Here is a 19119-nt window from a genome sequence, read left to right as displayed (position 1 = left end):
TTGTAAAGGCATTTGGAGCCCTCTTAACGCTATATATAGATCAACTCATACCCAATAATTTGTCTCGGTCCAGTTTCTCTTTTAGAACTGTTCCGTGTACCACACGACAGCAGCAGCAGCCAGCGACCACTTCAGCAGCTTCGTCCAGCCACGATGACCTCCGCCGTCGCCACATCAGCAACAAGAGTCTACTACTACTATCCAGCATCATCATCATGACCAACACGATTAATACCAAACAGCCTCTACACTACCAGCGTCAACACGCTTTACTATGTACACCACACCAAACTCCGCGGCACATCTCTCTCTTCGATTCTGTTAGGTGACTCAGCTTCACCACGGTAAATAAACAGACAAGAAATTCTCAGCCAGCGATGAACATCTGTATAACAAGAATCAAGGCCCTGGCATCGAAGCCAAAACACAACTAGTGATAAGCTCTGCCACACTCAGCCCCCTCACTTTCACATACAGAACTTTTCCTATAGTATACTAACGAACTGGTATAATTGTCCACGTGTTATTGACTCTCTTTCTATCTGCTGTAATAATACACATACACATACATACTTTTCTTTGTACGACGGCCTGTCTTTGATTATGTTCTTATATGTCGCATTCACACTCTCACACAGACATACATCTTTAACACTACAATAAATATCTCTGTTATTCATCTAATACGGTTGTGGTCTTTCATTACTGGTCATCTATGTTATCGACGTATAACATATTATGTATATCATCCATTGATATATATATTTGTATGTTCGACCGTGTGACACGTTTAAATAAAAGGAGTCCTCTGTTCTTCCATTCGTCACCATATCTCCTTTTATGAGTTCGCACGGTCGTCCCTTACATATATATAGATATAGATCTATATGCATACATGAATATGTATACATATGTGTAGATGTACATGTAATATGTACACATATATATATACATGCATACAGATATCTATACATATATACACCCATCACACACATACACATGCACACAAACACACACATTAGTCATTTGTTTTCTTATCCAAAACTACGTCAAAAGTACTGAATGAATCTTTATGAAATTTGGAAATTATATTCTATGCATAACGGCCATAACTCCCATGAAAATTCATATATTTTTGATGTTGATGAAATTTTAACCCGAACATAACAGATGAGCATTATTTGTAATTCAACGGTACAACAGTGTAAGACTACCCTTTCAAACATACTTACATTGTGATTTCTGCAATGTGGTGCATAAATTGTCAAGTAAATGAGACGCATCTTTGCCTCCACTGATTCACTTGCAAAGTGTTGAGTAAAATTATTTCGTTGCAGACCTCCTTTGAGTCTTTTTATTATCACTGCGACACACATAGTCCCCAGTTGGTAACATTGATTTCAATGCCTTCCAAGATGAGAGACTGGTTGTTCTAAGACATTTATCGATTGTAAATTTTGTTTGCACAGTTACCTATCGGTATAGTGGTCATTTGCAAACTCCAGAGGCGACACTTTCATTTCCCTTTACTCCAAACGTCACACGTTGTTATTTCAATTGGGTCATGCCCTTCCAATTTCTATAGATCCGTAATGCATCTTACAGCTGTGTCTGTCACCTGTATGGTGAGCAATCCTACATGTATTTGGAATGTTTGTGTGTGTGTGTCTGTCTGTCTGTCTGTCTGTGAATCCCTAACACTCGAGAACTACACAACCAATTTCATTCAAATTTTACACATGCCTTACTTGTGTTTTAGTCAAAACCAATTTCTAACCTATGGCATACTTCCAGTCCACAGCAACATTATATCTCTTCCACTATTTAAGTATTACGTGTCAAAAATGAAACAAAAACACTGATGTCAATTCCAACTGGACTCTCCAAAACATTGTCTCCTTACATCTCATTCTCATTTAAGTACCACGGCAGGTAAATACAAATTAATTCTCACGACGATATAATGGAAGATGGTAACAGACATTAACCACATGCTACCCTGTCAAGTCAAATATATTGTCATCCAATTCAACTCTAACCTTCCTACCCTAACGACAGTTCTAAGAACCCAACACGACTACAGCACTACTTAACTGCTATCTCTAAAATTTTGTCCACTTACATCTCATTCTCATTTCTCTACCACCACAGTGAAATACAACTTACTTATCAATAAAACTCTCATTGACACTGAAGACAGAATTGCTACACTGGGTGGTAATGAATTGTCCACATATAGCCTGCCACAGACATTCAGGTCAGGGTCAAATAGCCTTCCCACTGCCGTCATTCGTGAAACCTCTTACGACACTCAAGCGCTTTCAAACTACATTGCTGAAAACAAGCATAAATTACTTCCGGACCAGCTACAGGCCTACACAACTATTATTAACAGTGTACGCCAACGTGATGGACGAATCTTCTTCCTCGATGCTCCTGGAGGGACAGGGAAAACATTTATAACAAAGCTTCTCCTTGCAGAAGTTAGGCAGCATCAGGACATTGCAGTAGCTGTGGCTTCCTCTGGGATTGCAGCTACTTTGTTACCCGGTGGCAGGACAGCACACTCGACTTTTAAACTCCCTCTAAATTTAGCAGCATCCGAGATGCCTTCATGCAACATCACCAAAAGCTCAGATCAGGGGCAGGTACTTAAAAGGTGTCATTTAATTGTCTGGGATGAATGCACCATGGCTCACAAGAGAGCTTTGGAAGCATTAGATAGAGCCCTGAAAGACATCCGAGACTGTCACGCTCCAATGGGAGGTGTTACGCTTCTGTTGTCAGGTGATTTCAGGCAAACTCTTCCTGTCATTCCAAAAGGCACTAGAGCAGATGAGGTCCAAGCATGCCTAAAGTCCTCTACCCTGTGGCATCATGTTACTATCCTCACTCTTAACACTAACATGAGAGCTCAGCTACACGGCGACCAAATGTCCAAAAAATTCGCACAGGACATTTTCACAATTGGTGATGGCAAGGTGCCTCTCGATGCTGCAGAAGAAATAGAAGTATGGCTATTTTGTTCTGTTGTTAATTCTGTAGATGACCTCAAACACAAAGTCTTTCCCAACTTTAAACAAAACTACCAAAATCACAATTGGCTGTGTGAAAGAGCAATATTAGCTCCAAAAAACGTAGCTGTTACAAAAATTAATCAACAGCTGATGCATTCTCTTCCCGGCAATCTTCAAACTTACAAGTCTGTTGATACAGTTCCAGATACAAATGAAGTGGTGAACTATCCTCCTGAATTTCTCAATTCGTTGGAGCCTCCAGGACTACCTCCCCACATATTATCACTTAAAGTTGGAACGCCTGTTATGCTGCTCCGCAATCAGGAACCACCAAGACTTTGCAATGGAACACGACTCGTTATAAAGAAAATGATGTCACACGTTATCGAGGCTACCATTCTTTCTGAATGTGCAAAAGGGGATGACGTCTTTATTCCAAGAATTCCTCTTACTCCATCAGGAGCAGACATTCCTTTTACATTCAGAAGACTACAATTCCCCCTTCGTGTGACTTTTGCCATGTCCATAAACAAATCTCAGGGTCAAACACTGTCTGTAGCTGGTCTTCTCTTGGAAGAGCCCTGCTTCTCACATGGACAACTGTATGTTGGCTGCTCAAGAGTGGCAGCAAAAAAAACCTATTTGCATATTCTCCACAAGGGAAAACAAGGAACATTGTTTACAACGAGGTGTTATAATCACAACAGTAAGAAAGTATGTACATGACTTTCATATATTTATATTGACTGTCATATATTTATATTGATATACATATATTTATATTGATATACATATATATACGTGTGTTTGGGTGCGTGTGTGTGTGTCTATATATATCTCTATATATAAAGATGATGCGTAGTCTAGACGGCGTTTTTAGATTTCATTATTCTCTTTAACCCGGGAAACGCCGGGTATTTCTGCTAGTAATAATAATAAAAGAATGTAGATATCATGCAACAATAAATACCAAATGAATGTATATAAGATACTTATTATATAAAGATAGAAAAATATTAAAAATATCAAAATAATAAACATTCCATTATCAAACCTACGTCCATTATAATATAAGCTAACAGGTATATTATATTCAAAAACCAACTTAACGAATTTTTCGTTTAAAATACAATTTGGACGAAGTTTAGTGTTAAAATAATAAAGATAGAATTAGCACATATCTAAACGATGCAATAGTTTAAGCTAGAATATTTTAGACTACAAACGTTTATTTCAAAGAAGTCTAGTGAAAATATTGCGTAAAGAATAGGAATAGAATTAAAAATATGAATGAAAGATTAAACTTTATATAACTTAAGTCATAATAAAACAATTAACGATATTGTATAATCAAAGAAATTAAATAAAAAGACTAGTTATTTATCGCATAAAATAGAAAGAAATATTAAACAATATTAATTGAAAATATTTTAACCCTAATCAAATCGAAGTCTTAGTTTAGGCTAAAATGATACTCTTACTTCTAAATAATTTTGTGTTAAATAAGATATCGATTAAAATTATCATTAAAAATCAATTGAATAATATTAAAATACAAAAATATATATTTGTTTCAAACAATGATATAAAGTCGTAGACGTTAAACTCAGAAGTAGAGCATTTATTAGAAAGAGGTCGCGTGAAAATACTACGTTAAGATAGAGAATAGAATATAAAAACATGAATGAAAAAATTATTCTTAAAATCATGAATGAAAGATTTAAACTTTATATAACTTACATCGTAAAAAAAAACCGAGCTATATTATAAAACATATTAATGAACTTTAAATTCTAAGAAATAATAAATTTTAAATAATAAGACTAAGAAACATAAATTAAATAATATGTATGAAATAAGGTAAAATACTACTATTAATTTAATCTTATAAAAATCGTAGTGTCATTACAATTTTAAATCCTTAAACTCACTAAAATATTAACCTACCAATAAATATAAATTATAACTACTACAATTAGTAAAGAAGGAATAGTATAAACAAATACACACCAACACACGCCCTCACACATACATATATATACATATAGACATACACATACTAATATACATACCTATATACATACATATACACATATATACATACATATATACATACATATACACATATATACATACATATATGCACAAGTATATACATATATACTCACAACATACACACACATATACACATAAACACACATATATACATATACATAAATAAACACATGCACACATATATATATATATATACATACATACTAACACATATAGAGAAAATCACACACACTCACATATATACATATACCCATACATATACATCATCATCATCATCGTTTAACGTCCGCTTTCCATGCTAGCATGGGTTGGACGATTTGATTGAGGACTGGTGAAACCAGATGGCAACACCAGGCTCCAATCTAATTTGGCAGAGTTTCTACAGCTGGATGCCCTTCCTAACGCCAACCACTCAGAGAGTGTAGTGGGTGCTTTTACGTGTCACCCGCACGAAAACGGCCATGCTCGAAAGGGTGTCTTTTATGTGCCACCCGCACAAGAGCCAGTCCAGGGGCACTGGCAACGATCTCGCTCGAAAACCCTACAAAGGCCAGTCAGGCGGTACTGGCAACGGTCACGCTCAAGATGGTACATCTTATGTGCCACCCGCACAAGAGCCAGTCCAGGGGCACTGGCAACGATCTCACTTGGCTTGCCGGGTCTTCTCATGCACAGCACATTTCCAAAGGTCTCGGTCAGTAGTCATCGCCTCAGTCAGGCCCAATGTTCGAAGGTCTTGCCTCACCACCTCAGCCCAAGTCTTCCTGGGCCTACCTCTTCCACGGGTTCCCTCAACTGTTAGGGTGTGGCACTTTTTCACGCAGCTATCCTCATTCATTCTCATCACATGTCCAAACCAGCGCAATCGCCTCTCTTGCACACCACAGCTGATGCTTCTTCTGTTCAGCTTTTCTCTCAAGATACTTACACTCTGACGGATATGCACATTGACATTACACATCCAACGGAGCATACTGGCTTCATTCCTTGCGAGCTTACGCATCTGCTCAGCAGTCACAGCCCATGTTTCACTGCCATGTAGCATGGCTGTTCGTACACATGCGTCATACAGTCTGCCTTTTACTCTGAGTGAGAGTCCCTTTGTCGCCAGCAGAGGTAAGAGCTCTCTAAACTTTGCCCAGGCTATTCTTATTCTAGCAGCTACACTTTCAGCGCAGCCACCCCACTACTAACTTGGTCACCCAGATAGCGGAAGCTATCGACTACCTCTAGTTTTTCTCCCTGGAAAGAGATAGAAGTTGTTTCCTGTTTGTTTACAGTGTTTATTGCACCTGAACATCTGCCACATACAAAAACTAACTTTGTAGTTAATCTGCCTTTGATATTGCTGTACCTCTTATGTGTCCATAGCTTGCACCGGGTACATCTTATAGAGTTACTACCTACTCCTTTACTGCATACTGAGTAGGGCCATCTACCTGAAGGGGTTTGTGTTTTATCTACCTTCCTACTTATTAGGATTTTGGTTTTTGCTAGGTTGACTCTAAGGCCCTTCGATTCTAGTCCTTGCTTCCACACCTGAAACTTCTCCTCTAGTTCTGATAGTGACTCCGCAATTAGTGCAAGGTCATCAGCATAGAGGAGCTCTCAGGGGCATCCTGTCTTGAATTCCTCTGTGATCGCCTGGAGGACTATGATAAATAGGAGGGGGCTGAGGAGGGAACCTTTGTGGACCCCTACCTCTACCCGGAATTCATTACTGTACTCATTTCCAACCTTCACCTTACTGGCAGCATCTCTGTACATGGCTCACACAGCTCTCACTAACCATTCTTCTATCCCAAGTTTCCTCATTGACCACCAGATAAGGGATCGGGGGAGCCTGTCAAAGGCTTTCTCCATGTCAACGAAGGCCAGATACAGAGGTTTATCCTGCAGCTGTCTCACTAGAAATATGGCATCAGTGGTGCTTTTACCTGGCACGAACCCAAACTGCATCTCATCTAAATTGATTCGCTCCCTAATTAGTTGGGCTATGACCCTCTCCGTAACTTTCATAACCTGATCTAACAGCTTGATGACTCTGTAATTATTTGTATCTAAAGCGTCACCTTTACCTTTGTAGCAGTTGACTATGGTGCTGCTACACCAGTCATTGGGTATGACTCCTTCGTGTATCACCTGGTTCATAATACGGGTGACTAGGCTGTAGCCAACACTGCCAGATATTTTGAGCATCTCTGCAGTGATTCCTGATGGGCCGGGGGCTTTCCCTGTCTTCATACTCTTAATTGCTTTATCTACCCTGGTACTGTCAACTCGGATAGCTGGTCCCTCTGTTGGGTCGACATACGGCAGGCTCTCTTTCTCCCATTCATTCTCTTTATTAAGCAATCTATCGTAGTGGCATCTCCAGATCTCTTTCTTTGCAGCCTCATTTAGTGCAAGCGTACCATCATCCATGCAAACACATTTCTCTCCTACAACATCACTATTCTCTCTCCTACACTGTCTTGCAACACGAAATACCTCGAATATGTATGTATGTATGTATGTATGTATGTATGTATATATATATATATATATATATATATATATAATATATAAACAAATTAGTGTGCGCATTTATACACAAAAGAGAGGGCAGTTAAAGCCCAAACCACAAGAGTAATTTCAAAGGGAATGAAAAATAAAAATATTTCTATAGTTACCCCTAGACTCAAGTTTCTGTATTAATGTGAAAATAAATTAATTTGCCATTTGTGCTTGTGTATATATGTATATATATATATATATATATACATGTGTGTGTGTGTGTGTATATATATATATATATATATACACACACATATATATATATATATATATATATATACACACACACACACCCACCCGTACATACAGTCACACTCTTTACGCCCATGCCTTCCCCTAATACAATGTTCCTCCACCCCATTCTCAACACTTTCCTCTCCTCCTGCTGCATGCCCCTCCACTCTCCCTCATATGCCACCTCACACATATTCACTCTTAATGCCCTTACAGACATACCATGGTCCCCTGAGACACTCCTATATCTCTCCCCCTCCCTTGTTACACTCTCCATAACACCCAGTCCATCTGCCCTCACTCTCTTAGGGATCACACCTCTCCCTTCTCTCTATCCACACACCCTGCCCAGTCTTCTGTGCCCCTTCATTAGGCAGGTGCTCCTACTTCCTTGTGCATTCACTCTGCCTATTCCGAATATGATCCTATTTAACAAGAGAGGAGGGGAGTGAAAAGTAACACTCTCCTTCTGTAGAGAGACTGTCTAACTGTCTGTCTCTGCATCCGTCCGTCTGTCCATCTTTCCATGCATCCAATCACAAAAACAGATATATAGTTCAAATTTACAGAAAATAAAAGACAGGTGTAGGAACAAGGAGCACATGTATTAGTTGAAAACTTGAGAATGGAAAAGTTTATTATATATTATTTGCATACACACACACACGCACACAAACACACACATATATACATGTAAATACATACATACATACATACATATATATATATATATTTACGTATATATTTATGTATGCATATATATATATATATATATATATATATATATATATATATATATATATATATATATTTACCTATATATGATTACATGTATGTATATACACATTTATCCACGTAATGCAAGCTAATTAATCAGAAAATGTAACGCAGTGTCCATAACTTAACTCAGTACCCCAAAACCTAAAAATTACGTGAGCAGAATAGTACCAACATATTACTGGTACTTAATATTTTCCAGTATGGCGAGATGCTGTGTAAAGTTAGTCCAAATAGTATGTCTTGGCTGGAATGTCTTGGCTTCTAGATTTGATGGATCAGGGCTGAGTTGGGGCTAAACTGCTATAACTAGACTAATACCAACCTTTCCATCTGACAGGTACCATGACCACCACCACTAGCACCAATGTCACCACCACGTTGCCAATTTCTACTCTGGCCACCTCCACAATTTAGTCAAATGCCTTGCCTTGGGCCCTTAATGGAATGAGAGCAGTGCCATGGTGAGGTAGGTATGTCTTGTATTTTATTTATTGATCCTGAAGGAATGAAAAGTAAATCTGATTTCAGCAGAATTTGATCTCAGAACACAGAGAGCCAGAACAATTACTGAAAAGCTGTCAATTTGCTACCATCATGGACAATTAGAAAAAGTAGCTAAACCTCACTCAAATCACACGTGGAACAATAAATTTCTAGCTGGCATTCACTGACTTCATCAACAAGCTTGGGGGAAATGACATGACATCAACAACAACACCAACAATATCACACACACACACACCACTACCAAAATCACCACCACAACCGTCAAGACCAGCAAGATTGACAATCCTTAAATTTATTCAAGATCACCTTTCTTAAACGAGACAATAAATGGAAACGCCTGGGGTAAACTGATACAGTGAAATTATCCTACCTCACCTAAGGTGGCAGTCACGTTGTCCATCGATGTTATTCAAGATAATATTGGCTTACACACTCTGCTCTCTTATTCGGTTCTGCAACAATGAATTTCTAACCTGTTTCTTTATTTTGGGTTTCTTGCAAATATTTCAACAATTTCTATCCTGATTTGAAATGTCAGACTGAACTTTATAGAAGTAAACTGGTTAATTTCAAACTGGGGGGTGCACACACACACATACATGTGTTATGTTACACACACACATATGCTATGTGTGTGTTTCAGTATCTTTGCTTATTTCTGTATTTGAGGGTTATGTAGCTACTATTTATAGCTGGTCTTACAACCATACAGTAATTTCCCTCATTGAACTCTGTGTGTGTATGCGTACGTTGGTGATGTCCAGCAAAACTGACTTTGTAGACAGCCACAAGATTATCCAGGGGCACTGGCAACGCTCTCGCTCGGAAATCCTACGGAGGCTAGTCAGGCGGTACTGGTGACGGCCGCGCTCAAAATGGTGTATTTTATGTGCCACCCACACAAGAGCCAGTCCAGGGGCACTGGCAACGATCTCGCTCGAAAGTCCTTACACATGCCGTGGGCACAAGTGCCAGAAAGGCGATGCTGGGCACAGGTGCCATCACAAATTCACTTTCGCTTGCCCCAATAAGTCTTCGCAAAATGAGTTTCGTGTCCAATTTAACTCGATCTCGATTTCACTTGCCTCAACAGATTTTTGCAAGTGGAGTTTAGTGTCCAATGAAGGAAGGTATGCCTAAGTGGACTGGCTGAGGCCTTAGATTTAGATCTCACTTGGCTTGCTGGTTTTTTTCACGCACAGAATTTGACAGAGTATCTACAGCTGGATGCCCTTCCGAAACGCCAACCACTCAGAGAGTGTAGTGGGTGGTTTTACATGTCATCGGCAAGAAGGCCAGTCAGGCGGTACTGGCAACGGCCATGCTCAAGATGGTGTATTTTATGTGCCACCCGCACAAGAGTCAGTCCAGGGGCACTGGCAACGATCTCGCTTGAAAATCCTATGAAGGTCAGTCAGGTGGTACTGGCAATGGCCACGTTTAAAATGATGTATTTTATGTGCCACCCGCACAAGAGCCAGTCCAAGGGCACTGGCAACAATCTGGCTCGAATGTCCTTAGGCATGCCGCGGGCACAAGCACCAGAATGGCGACGGTGGGCACAGGTGCCATCAAATTTCGATTTCTCTTGCCAAATCTTACTACCCCAAAACCTAAAAATTACGTGAGCAGAATAGTACCAACATATTACTGGTACTTAATATTTTCCAGTCTGGCGAGATGCTGCGTAAAGTTAGCCCAAATAGTATGTCATGGCTGGAATGTCTTGGCTTCTAGATTTGATGGATCAGGGCTGAGTTGGGGCTAAACTGCTATAACTAGACTAATACCAACCTTTCCCTCTGACAGGTACCATGACCACCACCACTAGCACCAATGTCAACACCACGTTGCCAATTTCTACTCTGGCCACCTCCACAATTTAGTCAAATGCCTTGCCTTGGGCCCTTAATGGAATGAGAGCAGTGCCATGGTGAGGTAGGTATGTCTTGTATTTTATTTATTGATCCTGAAGGAATGAAAAGTAAATCTGATTTCAGCAGAATTTGATCTCAGAGCACAGACAGCCAGAACAATTACTACAAAGCTGTCAATTTGCTACCATCATGGACTATTAGAAAAAGTAGCTAAACCTCACTCAAATCACACGCAGAACAACAAATTTGTAGCTAGCATTCACTGACTTGATCAACAAGCTTGGGGGAAATGACATGACAGCAACAACAACACCAACAATATCTCACACACACACCACTACCACAGTCACCACCACAACCATCAAGGTTGACAATCCTTAACTTTATTCAAGATCACCTTTCTTAAACGAGACAATAAATGGAAACGCCTGGGGTAAACTGATACAGTGAAATGATCCTACCTCACCTAAGATGGCAGTCACGTTGTCCATCGATGTTATTCAAGATAATATTGGCTTACACACTCTGCTCTCTTATTCGGTTCTGCAACAATGAATTTCTAACCTGTTTCTTTATTTTGGGTTTCTTGCAAATATTTCAACAATTTCTATCCTGATTTGAAATGTCAGACTGAAGTTTGTAGAAGTAAACTGGTGAATTTCAAACTGGGGGTGCACACACACATACACTAACATACACACACATACGTGTTATGTTACACACACACATACATGTGTTATGTTACACACACACACATATGCTATGTGTGTGTTTCAGTATATTTTCATATTTCTGTATTTGAGGGTTATGTAGCTACTATTTATAGCTGGTCTTACAACCATACAGAGATTTCCCTCACTCAACTCTGTGTGTGTGTATGCGTAGGTTGGTGATGTCCAGCAAAACTGACTTTGTAGACAGCTGCAAGATTATCCACCATCTTTCCAGCAGCAACCTTCGGCCCCTGTTTTGAATTCCATATGTCTAACCCCGCCATTGACATGCTTACAAAATCAAAAAACAATGCATCGTCCATGAATTTCGTAAACCTTTTCTCTTGCTCAGAATTGAATCAACCACCCGCATAGTAAGTCTATGTATGTACATACGTAGTAAGTATATATATATACAAAGGTGTGTATATATAGATATATAAAATTATATTTATATTCATACACACACACACATATATATGTATGTATCAATATATAGATACCTGTCTATATCTATGTGCTTTTATGTATATATCTACATATATACATGTGTGTGTGTGTGTGTGTGTGTGTGTGTGTAAGGTGAGCTGGCAGCAGAATCGTTAGCACACCAGGCAAATTGCTTGGTGCATTTCGTTCGACTTGTTGTTCTGAGTTCTAATCCAGCAAGGTTGACATTTAGGTTCAATGAACTCTGGGACTGATGTAATCAACTTAACCCCTCCCCATTATTGCTGGCCTTGTGCCAAGATTTGAAACCAGTAAATATATACGTAGAGGTAAGCCGTTTATGTTTATGCCTTGCCCCAGTACAATCTGTTCCCTCACCTCCCCCACCACAACACACTATTCCAACTCCTTCCTTTCTTCCACCCATGATCATTCCCCCCCCCTCTGCATGCTCCTCTCCCCCATCACATACACTCACTCTCAATGCCCTCACAAACCTACCCTGGCCCCCTGAGCTGCCCCTATATCCCTCACCATCACCTGCTACACTCTCCACATCTCCATCTGTCTCCCTTCCCACTCTCATGAATCACCCCTACCCCTTGATCTCCTCTGTCCACTCACCCTGTCCAATCCTTGGTATGTCCTTCATTTCATTTATATTTTCTCCCCCACTGTCCCTTAAGAATATGTCCCATCACACATCTCCCCTGCCATTTATTTTTCTCAATCTTTCAAACGGGGACAGCCAAATATCTCCTACAATACGACCCCTATCTCTACCTTGCTCCCAATTATACATTCACTGTGTACATCTGTCAGACGGGACCTTGATGAATGCCATGAGGCATGAAAGTATACTAGCCCTTATATATTTAATATGGAGATGCCACTATGAAAGGTTGCTCAATAAAGAGAATGAATGGGAGAAAGAAAGTTTACTGAATGCCGATCCAACAGAGGGACCAGCTATCCGAATTGACAGTACCATGGTAGATAAAGCGATTAAGAGTATGAAGACAGGGAAAGCCCCTGGCCCTTCAGGAATCACTGCAGAGATGCTCAAAATATCTGGCAGTGTCGGCTATAGCCTAGTCACCCGTATTGTTAACCAGGTGATACACGAAGGAGTCATACCCAATGACTGGTGTAGCAGCACCATAGTCAACTGCTACAAAGGTAAAGGTAACGCTTTAGATACAAATAATTACAGAGGTATTAAGTTGTAAGATCAGGTTATGAAAGTCACGGAAAGGGTCATAGCCCAACTAATTAGGGAGAGAGTCAGTTTAGATGAGATGCAGTTTGGGTTTGTGCCAGGGAAAAGCACCACTGATGCTATATTTCTGGTAAGGCAGCTGCAGGAGAAATACCTAGCCAAAGATAAACCTCTGTACCTGGCTTTCGTTGACATGGAGAAAGTCTTTGACAGGGTCGCCCGATCCCTTATCTGGTGGTCAATGAGGAAACTAGGGATAGAAGAATGGTTTGTGAGAGCTGTGCGAGCCATGTACAGAGGCGCTATCAGTAAGGTGAAGGTTGGCAATGAGTACAGTGAAGAATTCCGGGTAGAGGTAGGGGTCCACCAAGGTTCTGTCCTCAGACCCCCTCCTATTTATCATAATCCTCCAGACGATAACAGAGGAATTCAAGAGGGGATGCCCCTGGGATCTCCTCTATGCTGATGACCTTGCACTAATAACTGAGTCACTATCAGAACTAGAGGAGAAGTTTCATCTGTGGAAGCTAGGACTAGAGTCGAAAGGCCTTAGAGTCAACCTAGCTAAAACCAAAGTCCTAATAAGTAGGAAGGTAGACAACACACAAAGCCCTTCAGGTAGATGGCCCAGCTCGATCTGTAGCAAAGGCGTAGGTAGAAACTCTATAAGATGCACACAGTGCAAGCTATGGACACATAAGGGGTGCAGCAATATCAAAGGCAGGTTAACTAGGAAGTTAGTTTTTTTATGTGGCAGATGTTCAGGAGCTATAAACACTGTAAATGTACAGAAAACAACTTCTGCCACATTCCAGGGAAAAAAACTAGACGTAGTTGATAGCTTCCACTACCTAGGTGGCCAAGTTAATAGTGGAGGAGGGTGCGCTGAAAGTGTAGCTGCTAGAATAAGAAAAGCCTGGGCAAAGTTGAGAGAACTCTTACCTCTGCTGGTGACAAGGGGCCTCTCACTCAGAGTAAAAGGCAGACTGTATGACGCATGTGTATGAACAGCCATGCTTCATGGCAGTAAAACATGGGCTGTGACTGCTGAGGCCATGCGTAGGCTTGCAAGGAATGAAGCCAGTATACTCCAATGGATGTGTAATGTCAGTGTGCATACTCGACAGAGTATCAGTACCTTGAGAGAAAAGTTGAACTTACGAAGCATCAGTTGTGTGCAAAAGAGACGACTGCGCTGGTATGGTCATATAACGAGAATGGATGAGGATAGATGCGTGAAAAAGTGTCACACCCTAGCAGCTGAGGGAACCTGTGGAAGAGGTAGGCCCAGGAAGACCTGGGATGAGGTGGTGAGGCACGACCTTCGAACTTTAGACCTCACCGAGGCGATGACTTCTGACCGAGACCTTTGGAAATTTGCTGTGCGTGAGAAGACACGGCAAGCCAAGTGAGACCTAAATCTAAGGCCTCAGCCAGTCCACTTATGCGTACCTTCCTTCATTGGACACCAAACTCCACTTGCGAAGACCTGTTGAGGCAAGTGAAATCGAAATCGAGTTAAATTGGACACTAAACACCACTTTCGAAGATCTATTGAGGCAAGTGAAATCGAAATCGAGTTAAATTGGACACGAAACTCAGCTTGCGAAGACTTATTGGGGCAAGCGAAAGTGAATTTGTGATGGCACCTGTGCCCAGCATCGCCTTTCTGGCACTTGTGCCCACGGCATGTGTAAGGACTTTCGAGCGAGATCGTTGCCAGTGCCCCTGGACTGGCTCTTGTGTGGGTGGCACATAAAATACACCATTTTGAGCACGGCCGTCACCAGTACCGCCTGACTAGCCTCCGTAGGATTTTCGAGCGAGAGCGTTGCCAGTGCCCCTGGATAATCTTGTGGCTGTCTACAAAGTCAGTTTTGCTGGACATCACCAACGTACGCATACACACACAGAGTTCAATGAGGGAAATTACTGTATGGTTGTAAGACCAGCTATAAATAGTAGCTACATAACCCTCAAATACAGAAATAAGCAAAGATACTGAAACACACACATAGCATATGTGTGTGTGTATGTGTGTGTGTAACATAACACGTGTGTGCGTAACATAACACGTATGTGTGTGTGCACCCCCAGTTTGAAATTCACATAATGCAAGCTAATTATTCAGAAAATGTAACGCAGTGTCCATAACTTAACTCAGTACCCCAAAACCTCAAAAATTACGTGAGCAGAATAGTACCAACATATTACTGGTACTTAATATTTTCCAGTCTGGCGAGATGCTGTGTAAAGTTAGTCCAAATAGTACGTCATGGCTGGAATGTCTTGGCTTCTAGATTTGATGGATCAGGGCTGAGTTGGGGCTAAACTGCTATAACTAGACTAATACCAACCTGTCCCTCTGACAGGTACCATGACCACCACCACTATCACCAATGTCAACACCACGTTGCCAATTTCTACTCTGGCCACCTCCACAATTTAGTCAAATGCCTTGCCTTGGGCCCTTAATGGAATGAGAGCAGTGCCATGGTGAGGTAGGTATGTCTTGTATTTTATTTAGTGATCCTGAAGGAATGAAAAGTAAATCTGATTTCAGCAGAATTTGATCTCAGGGCACAGACAGCCAGAACAATTACTACAAAGCTGTCAATTTGCTACCATCATGGACTATTAGAAAAAGTAGCTAAACCTCACTCAAATCACACGCAGAACAACAAATTTGTAGCTAGCATTCACTGACTTGATCAACAAGCTTGGGGGAAATGACATGACAGCAACAACAACACCAACAATATCACACACACACACCACTACCACAGTCACCACCACAACCATCAAGGTTGACAATCCTTAACTTTATTCAAGATCACCTTTCTTAAACGAGACAATAAATGGAAACGCCTGGGGTAAACTGATACAGTGAAATGATCCTACCTCACCTAAGATGGCAGTCACGTTGTCCATCGATGTTATTCAAGATAATATTGGCTTACACACTCTGCTCTCTTATTCGGTTCTGCAACAATGAATTTCTAACCTGTTTCTTTATTTTGGGTTTTTTGCAAATATTTCAACAATTTCTATCCTGATTTGAAATGTCAGACTGAAGTTTGTAGAAGTAAACTGGTGAATTTCAAACTGGGGGTGCACACACACATACACTAACATACACACACATAGTGTTATGTTACACACACACACACGTTATGTTACACACACACATAAATGTGTTATGTTACACACACACACACATATGCTATATGTGTGTTTCAGTATATTTGCATATTTCTGTATTTGAGGGTTATGTAGCTACTATTTATAGCTGGTCTTACAACCATACAGAGATTTCCCTCACTCAACTCTGTGTGTGTGTATGCGTAGGTTGGTGATGTCCAGCAAAACTGACTTTGTAGACAGCTGCAAGATTATCCACCATCTTTCCAGCAGCAACATTCGGCCCCTGTTTTGAATTCCATATGTCTAACCCCCCCATTGACATGCTTACAAAATCAAAAAACAATGTATTGTCCATGAATTTCATAAATCTTTTCTCTTGCTCAGAATTGAATCAACCACCCGCATAGTAAGTCTATGTATGTACATACGTAGTAAGTATATATATATACAAAGGTGTGTATATATAGATATATAAAATTATATTTATATTCATACACACACACACATATATATGTATGTATCAATATATAGATACCTGTCTATATCTATGTGCTTTTATGTATATATCTACATATGTACATGTGTGTGTGTGTGTGTGTGTGTGTGTGTGTGTGTGTGTAAGGTGAGCTGGCAGCAGAATCGTTAGCACACCAGGCAAAATGCTTGGTGCATTTCGTTCGACTTGATGTTCTGAGTTCTAATTCCAGCAAGGTTCACATTTAGGTTCAATGAACTCTGGGACTGATGTAATCAACTTAACCCTCTCCCATTTATTGCTGGCCTTGTGCCAAAATTTGAAACCAGTAAATATATACATGCATACAGGTAAGCCGTTTATGTTTATGCCTTGCCCCAATACAATCTGTTCCCTCACCTCCCCCACCACAACACACTATTCCAACTCCTTCCTTTCTTCCACCCATGATCATTCCCCCCCCCCTCTGCATGCTCCTCTCCCCCATCACATACACTCACTCTCAATGCCCTCACAAACCTACCCTGGCCCCCTGAGCTGCCCCTATATCCCTCACCATCACCTGCTACATTCTTCATATCTCCATCTGTCTCTCTTCATACTCTCATGAATCACCCCTACCCCTTGATCTCCTCTGTCCACTCACCCTGTCCAATCCTTGGTATGTCCTTCATTTCATTTATATTCTCTCCCGCTGTCCCTTAAGAATATGTCCCATCACACATCTCCCCTGCCATTTATTTCTCTCAATCTTTCAAACGGGGACAGCCAAGTATCTCCTACAATATGACCCCTAACTCTAACCTGCTCCCTATTATACATTCACCTCTCAACTGGCACAAACCCATCTCCCTCAGTGCTACTCATCCCTTCCTGTTGAGACGTCTTCATCTTGCAAGTGACTCGGTGGAGCCATGTTAAAGGCACTTCTATGAAGTGGTTGGCATCTGGAAGGGTATCCAGCCATAGAAACCAATGCAATGTGGCTAACACAGCCTGGTGCAGTCCTATGGCAAACTGTCCACCCCCATAGCAGAACAGAAAGTGGACTTTTCATACACACACACACACACACATTCATACATACATGCATACAGACGGACCGATCACGTGACCGACAAGACTATCCAATGTTGCTACACATCACTGGTCACAATTCACTTTGCACGGTTTTAGCTATCGAATGACCCCCACCCCTCGGGCTAGGCAAGCAAACCATCCCTCTCCACGCCACCGATTTTATCCAACGGAAAGGCAAACTGGAGCAATGTGAAATAAAGTGTCTTGCCCAAGGACACAACACACAGCCCACTCTGGGAATCGAACTCACTATCTCATGATTGTGGAACCGATGCTCTGACTACTGAGCCATGCATCTGGACATACACACACACACATATAAATGTGTGTGTGTGTGTGTGTACAGGAGAGTCTCTCTAATGTGGATCCAACAGAGGGACCAGCAATCCGAATAGACAGCAGCATGGTAGATAAAACCACGAGACGTATGAAGACCAGGAAAGCCCCTGGCCCCTCAAGAATCACCACTGAAATGCTTAAAGTATCTGGTGGTGTGGCATATGGCAGCCCTTAAATGATGATGATGCACACACACACACACACACACACACATAATTATACATATCTATGCAGACAGGTATATATAGCCCAGTGGAGGGGGGCTTCTCACAAGCATTTCCTGTAAGGAGAATTCCCTTCCTGAGAGAATCTACACAGCAAAGGTCTTTGCATGTCTGTGTACAGAAACCTATTAAATATAATACATCTTTAAACATAACACATATTTCAATCAACACTCTTTAGTCAATGTTGAGTTAATGAATTCCTGTGAAACTTTTGCATCTGTCAGAAACTGTTTTCCTGTTCTGTTGAAATGTCTTGACATCACTTGGGTGCCATGAACTATGCATACGGATTCAATGTCCTTCGCAAAAACACTTTTATGTCTTTCATAACCCAGTTGTACACAAACACACACACATATCTTTTATCTCTTACTTGCTTCACTCGTTTGACTGCGGCCATGCTGGGGCACAGCCTTGAAGAATTTTTAGTCAAAGAAATCAACCAC

At 40.9% G+C, this 19119-nt stretch overlaps 1 protein-coding gene and 1 long non-coding RNA gene across 6 annotated transcripts in view; one reads left to right on the top strand and one right to left on the bottom strand.

The window, feature by feature from the left end:
- Positions 1 to 19119, bottom strand: part of LOC149129300 (uncharacterized) — a 75091-nt gene that overhangs the window by 25736 nt on the left and 30236 nt on the right. The window contains exon 1 of one of the 3 annotated variants that reach the window (XR_016240045.1): positions 9520 to 9717. The exons of 1 other annotated variant lie outside the window; for it this stretch is intronic. This is a non-coding gene — a long non-coding RNA (uncharacterized LOC149129300). Of the gene's footprint in view, positions 1 to 9519; positions 9718 to 19119 lie in introns of those variants that run through there. One more of the 3 variants, XR_016240046.1, reaches the window with a different exon arrangement.
- LOC149129301 (ATP-dependent DNA helicase PIF1-like) overlaps positions 1922 to 19119 on the top strand; it is a 33912-nt gene continuing 16714 nt past the window's right edge. For 2 of the 3 annotated variants that reach the window (XM_089346606.1, XM_089346604.1), the window contains exons 1-3: positions 1922 to 3731; positions 8980 to 9108; positions 10959 to 15909. In XM_089346606.1, coding sequence (XP_089202732.1) covers positions 2607 to 3731; positions 8980 to 8988 — 1134 coding nt within the window. In that variant the 5' untranslated portion in view covers positions 1922 to 2606 and the 3' untranslated portion in view covers positions 8989 to 9108; positions 10959 to 15909. The remainder of the gene's footprint in view (positions 3732 to 8979; positions 9109 to 10958; positions 15910 to 19119) is intronic. The other variant, XM_089346605.1, reaches the window with a different exon arrangement.

Source organism: Octopus bimaculoides, unplaced genomic scaffold (genome assembly GCF_046866305.1).
Source record: "Octopus bimaculoides isolate indiv1 unplaced genomic scaffold, ASM4686630v1 contig69, whole genome shotgun sequence".
Lineage (NCBI taxonomy): Eukaryota > Metazoa > Mollusca > Cephalopoda > Octopoda > Octopodidae > Octopus > Octopus bimaculoides.
This window is presented reverse-complemented; position numbering and strand designations above follow the sequence as displayed.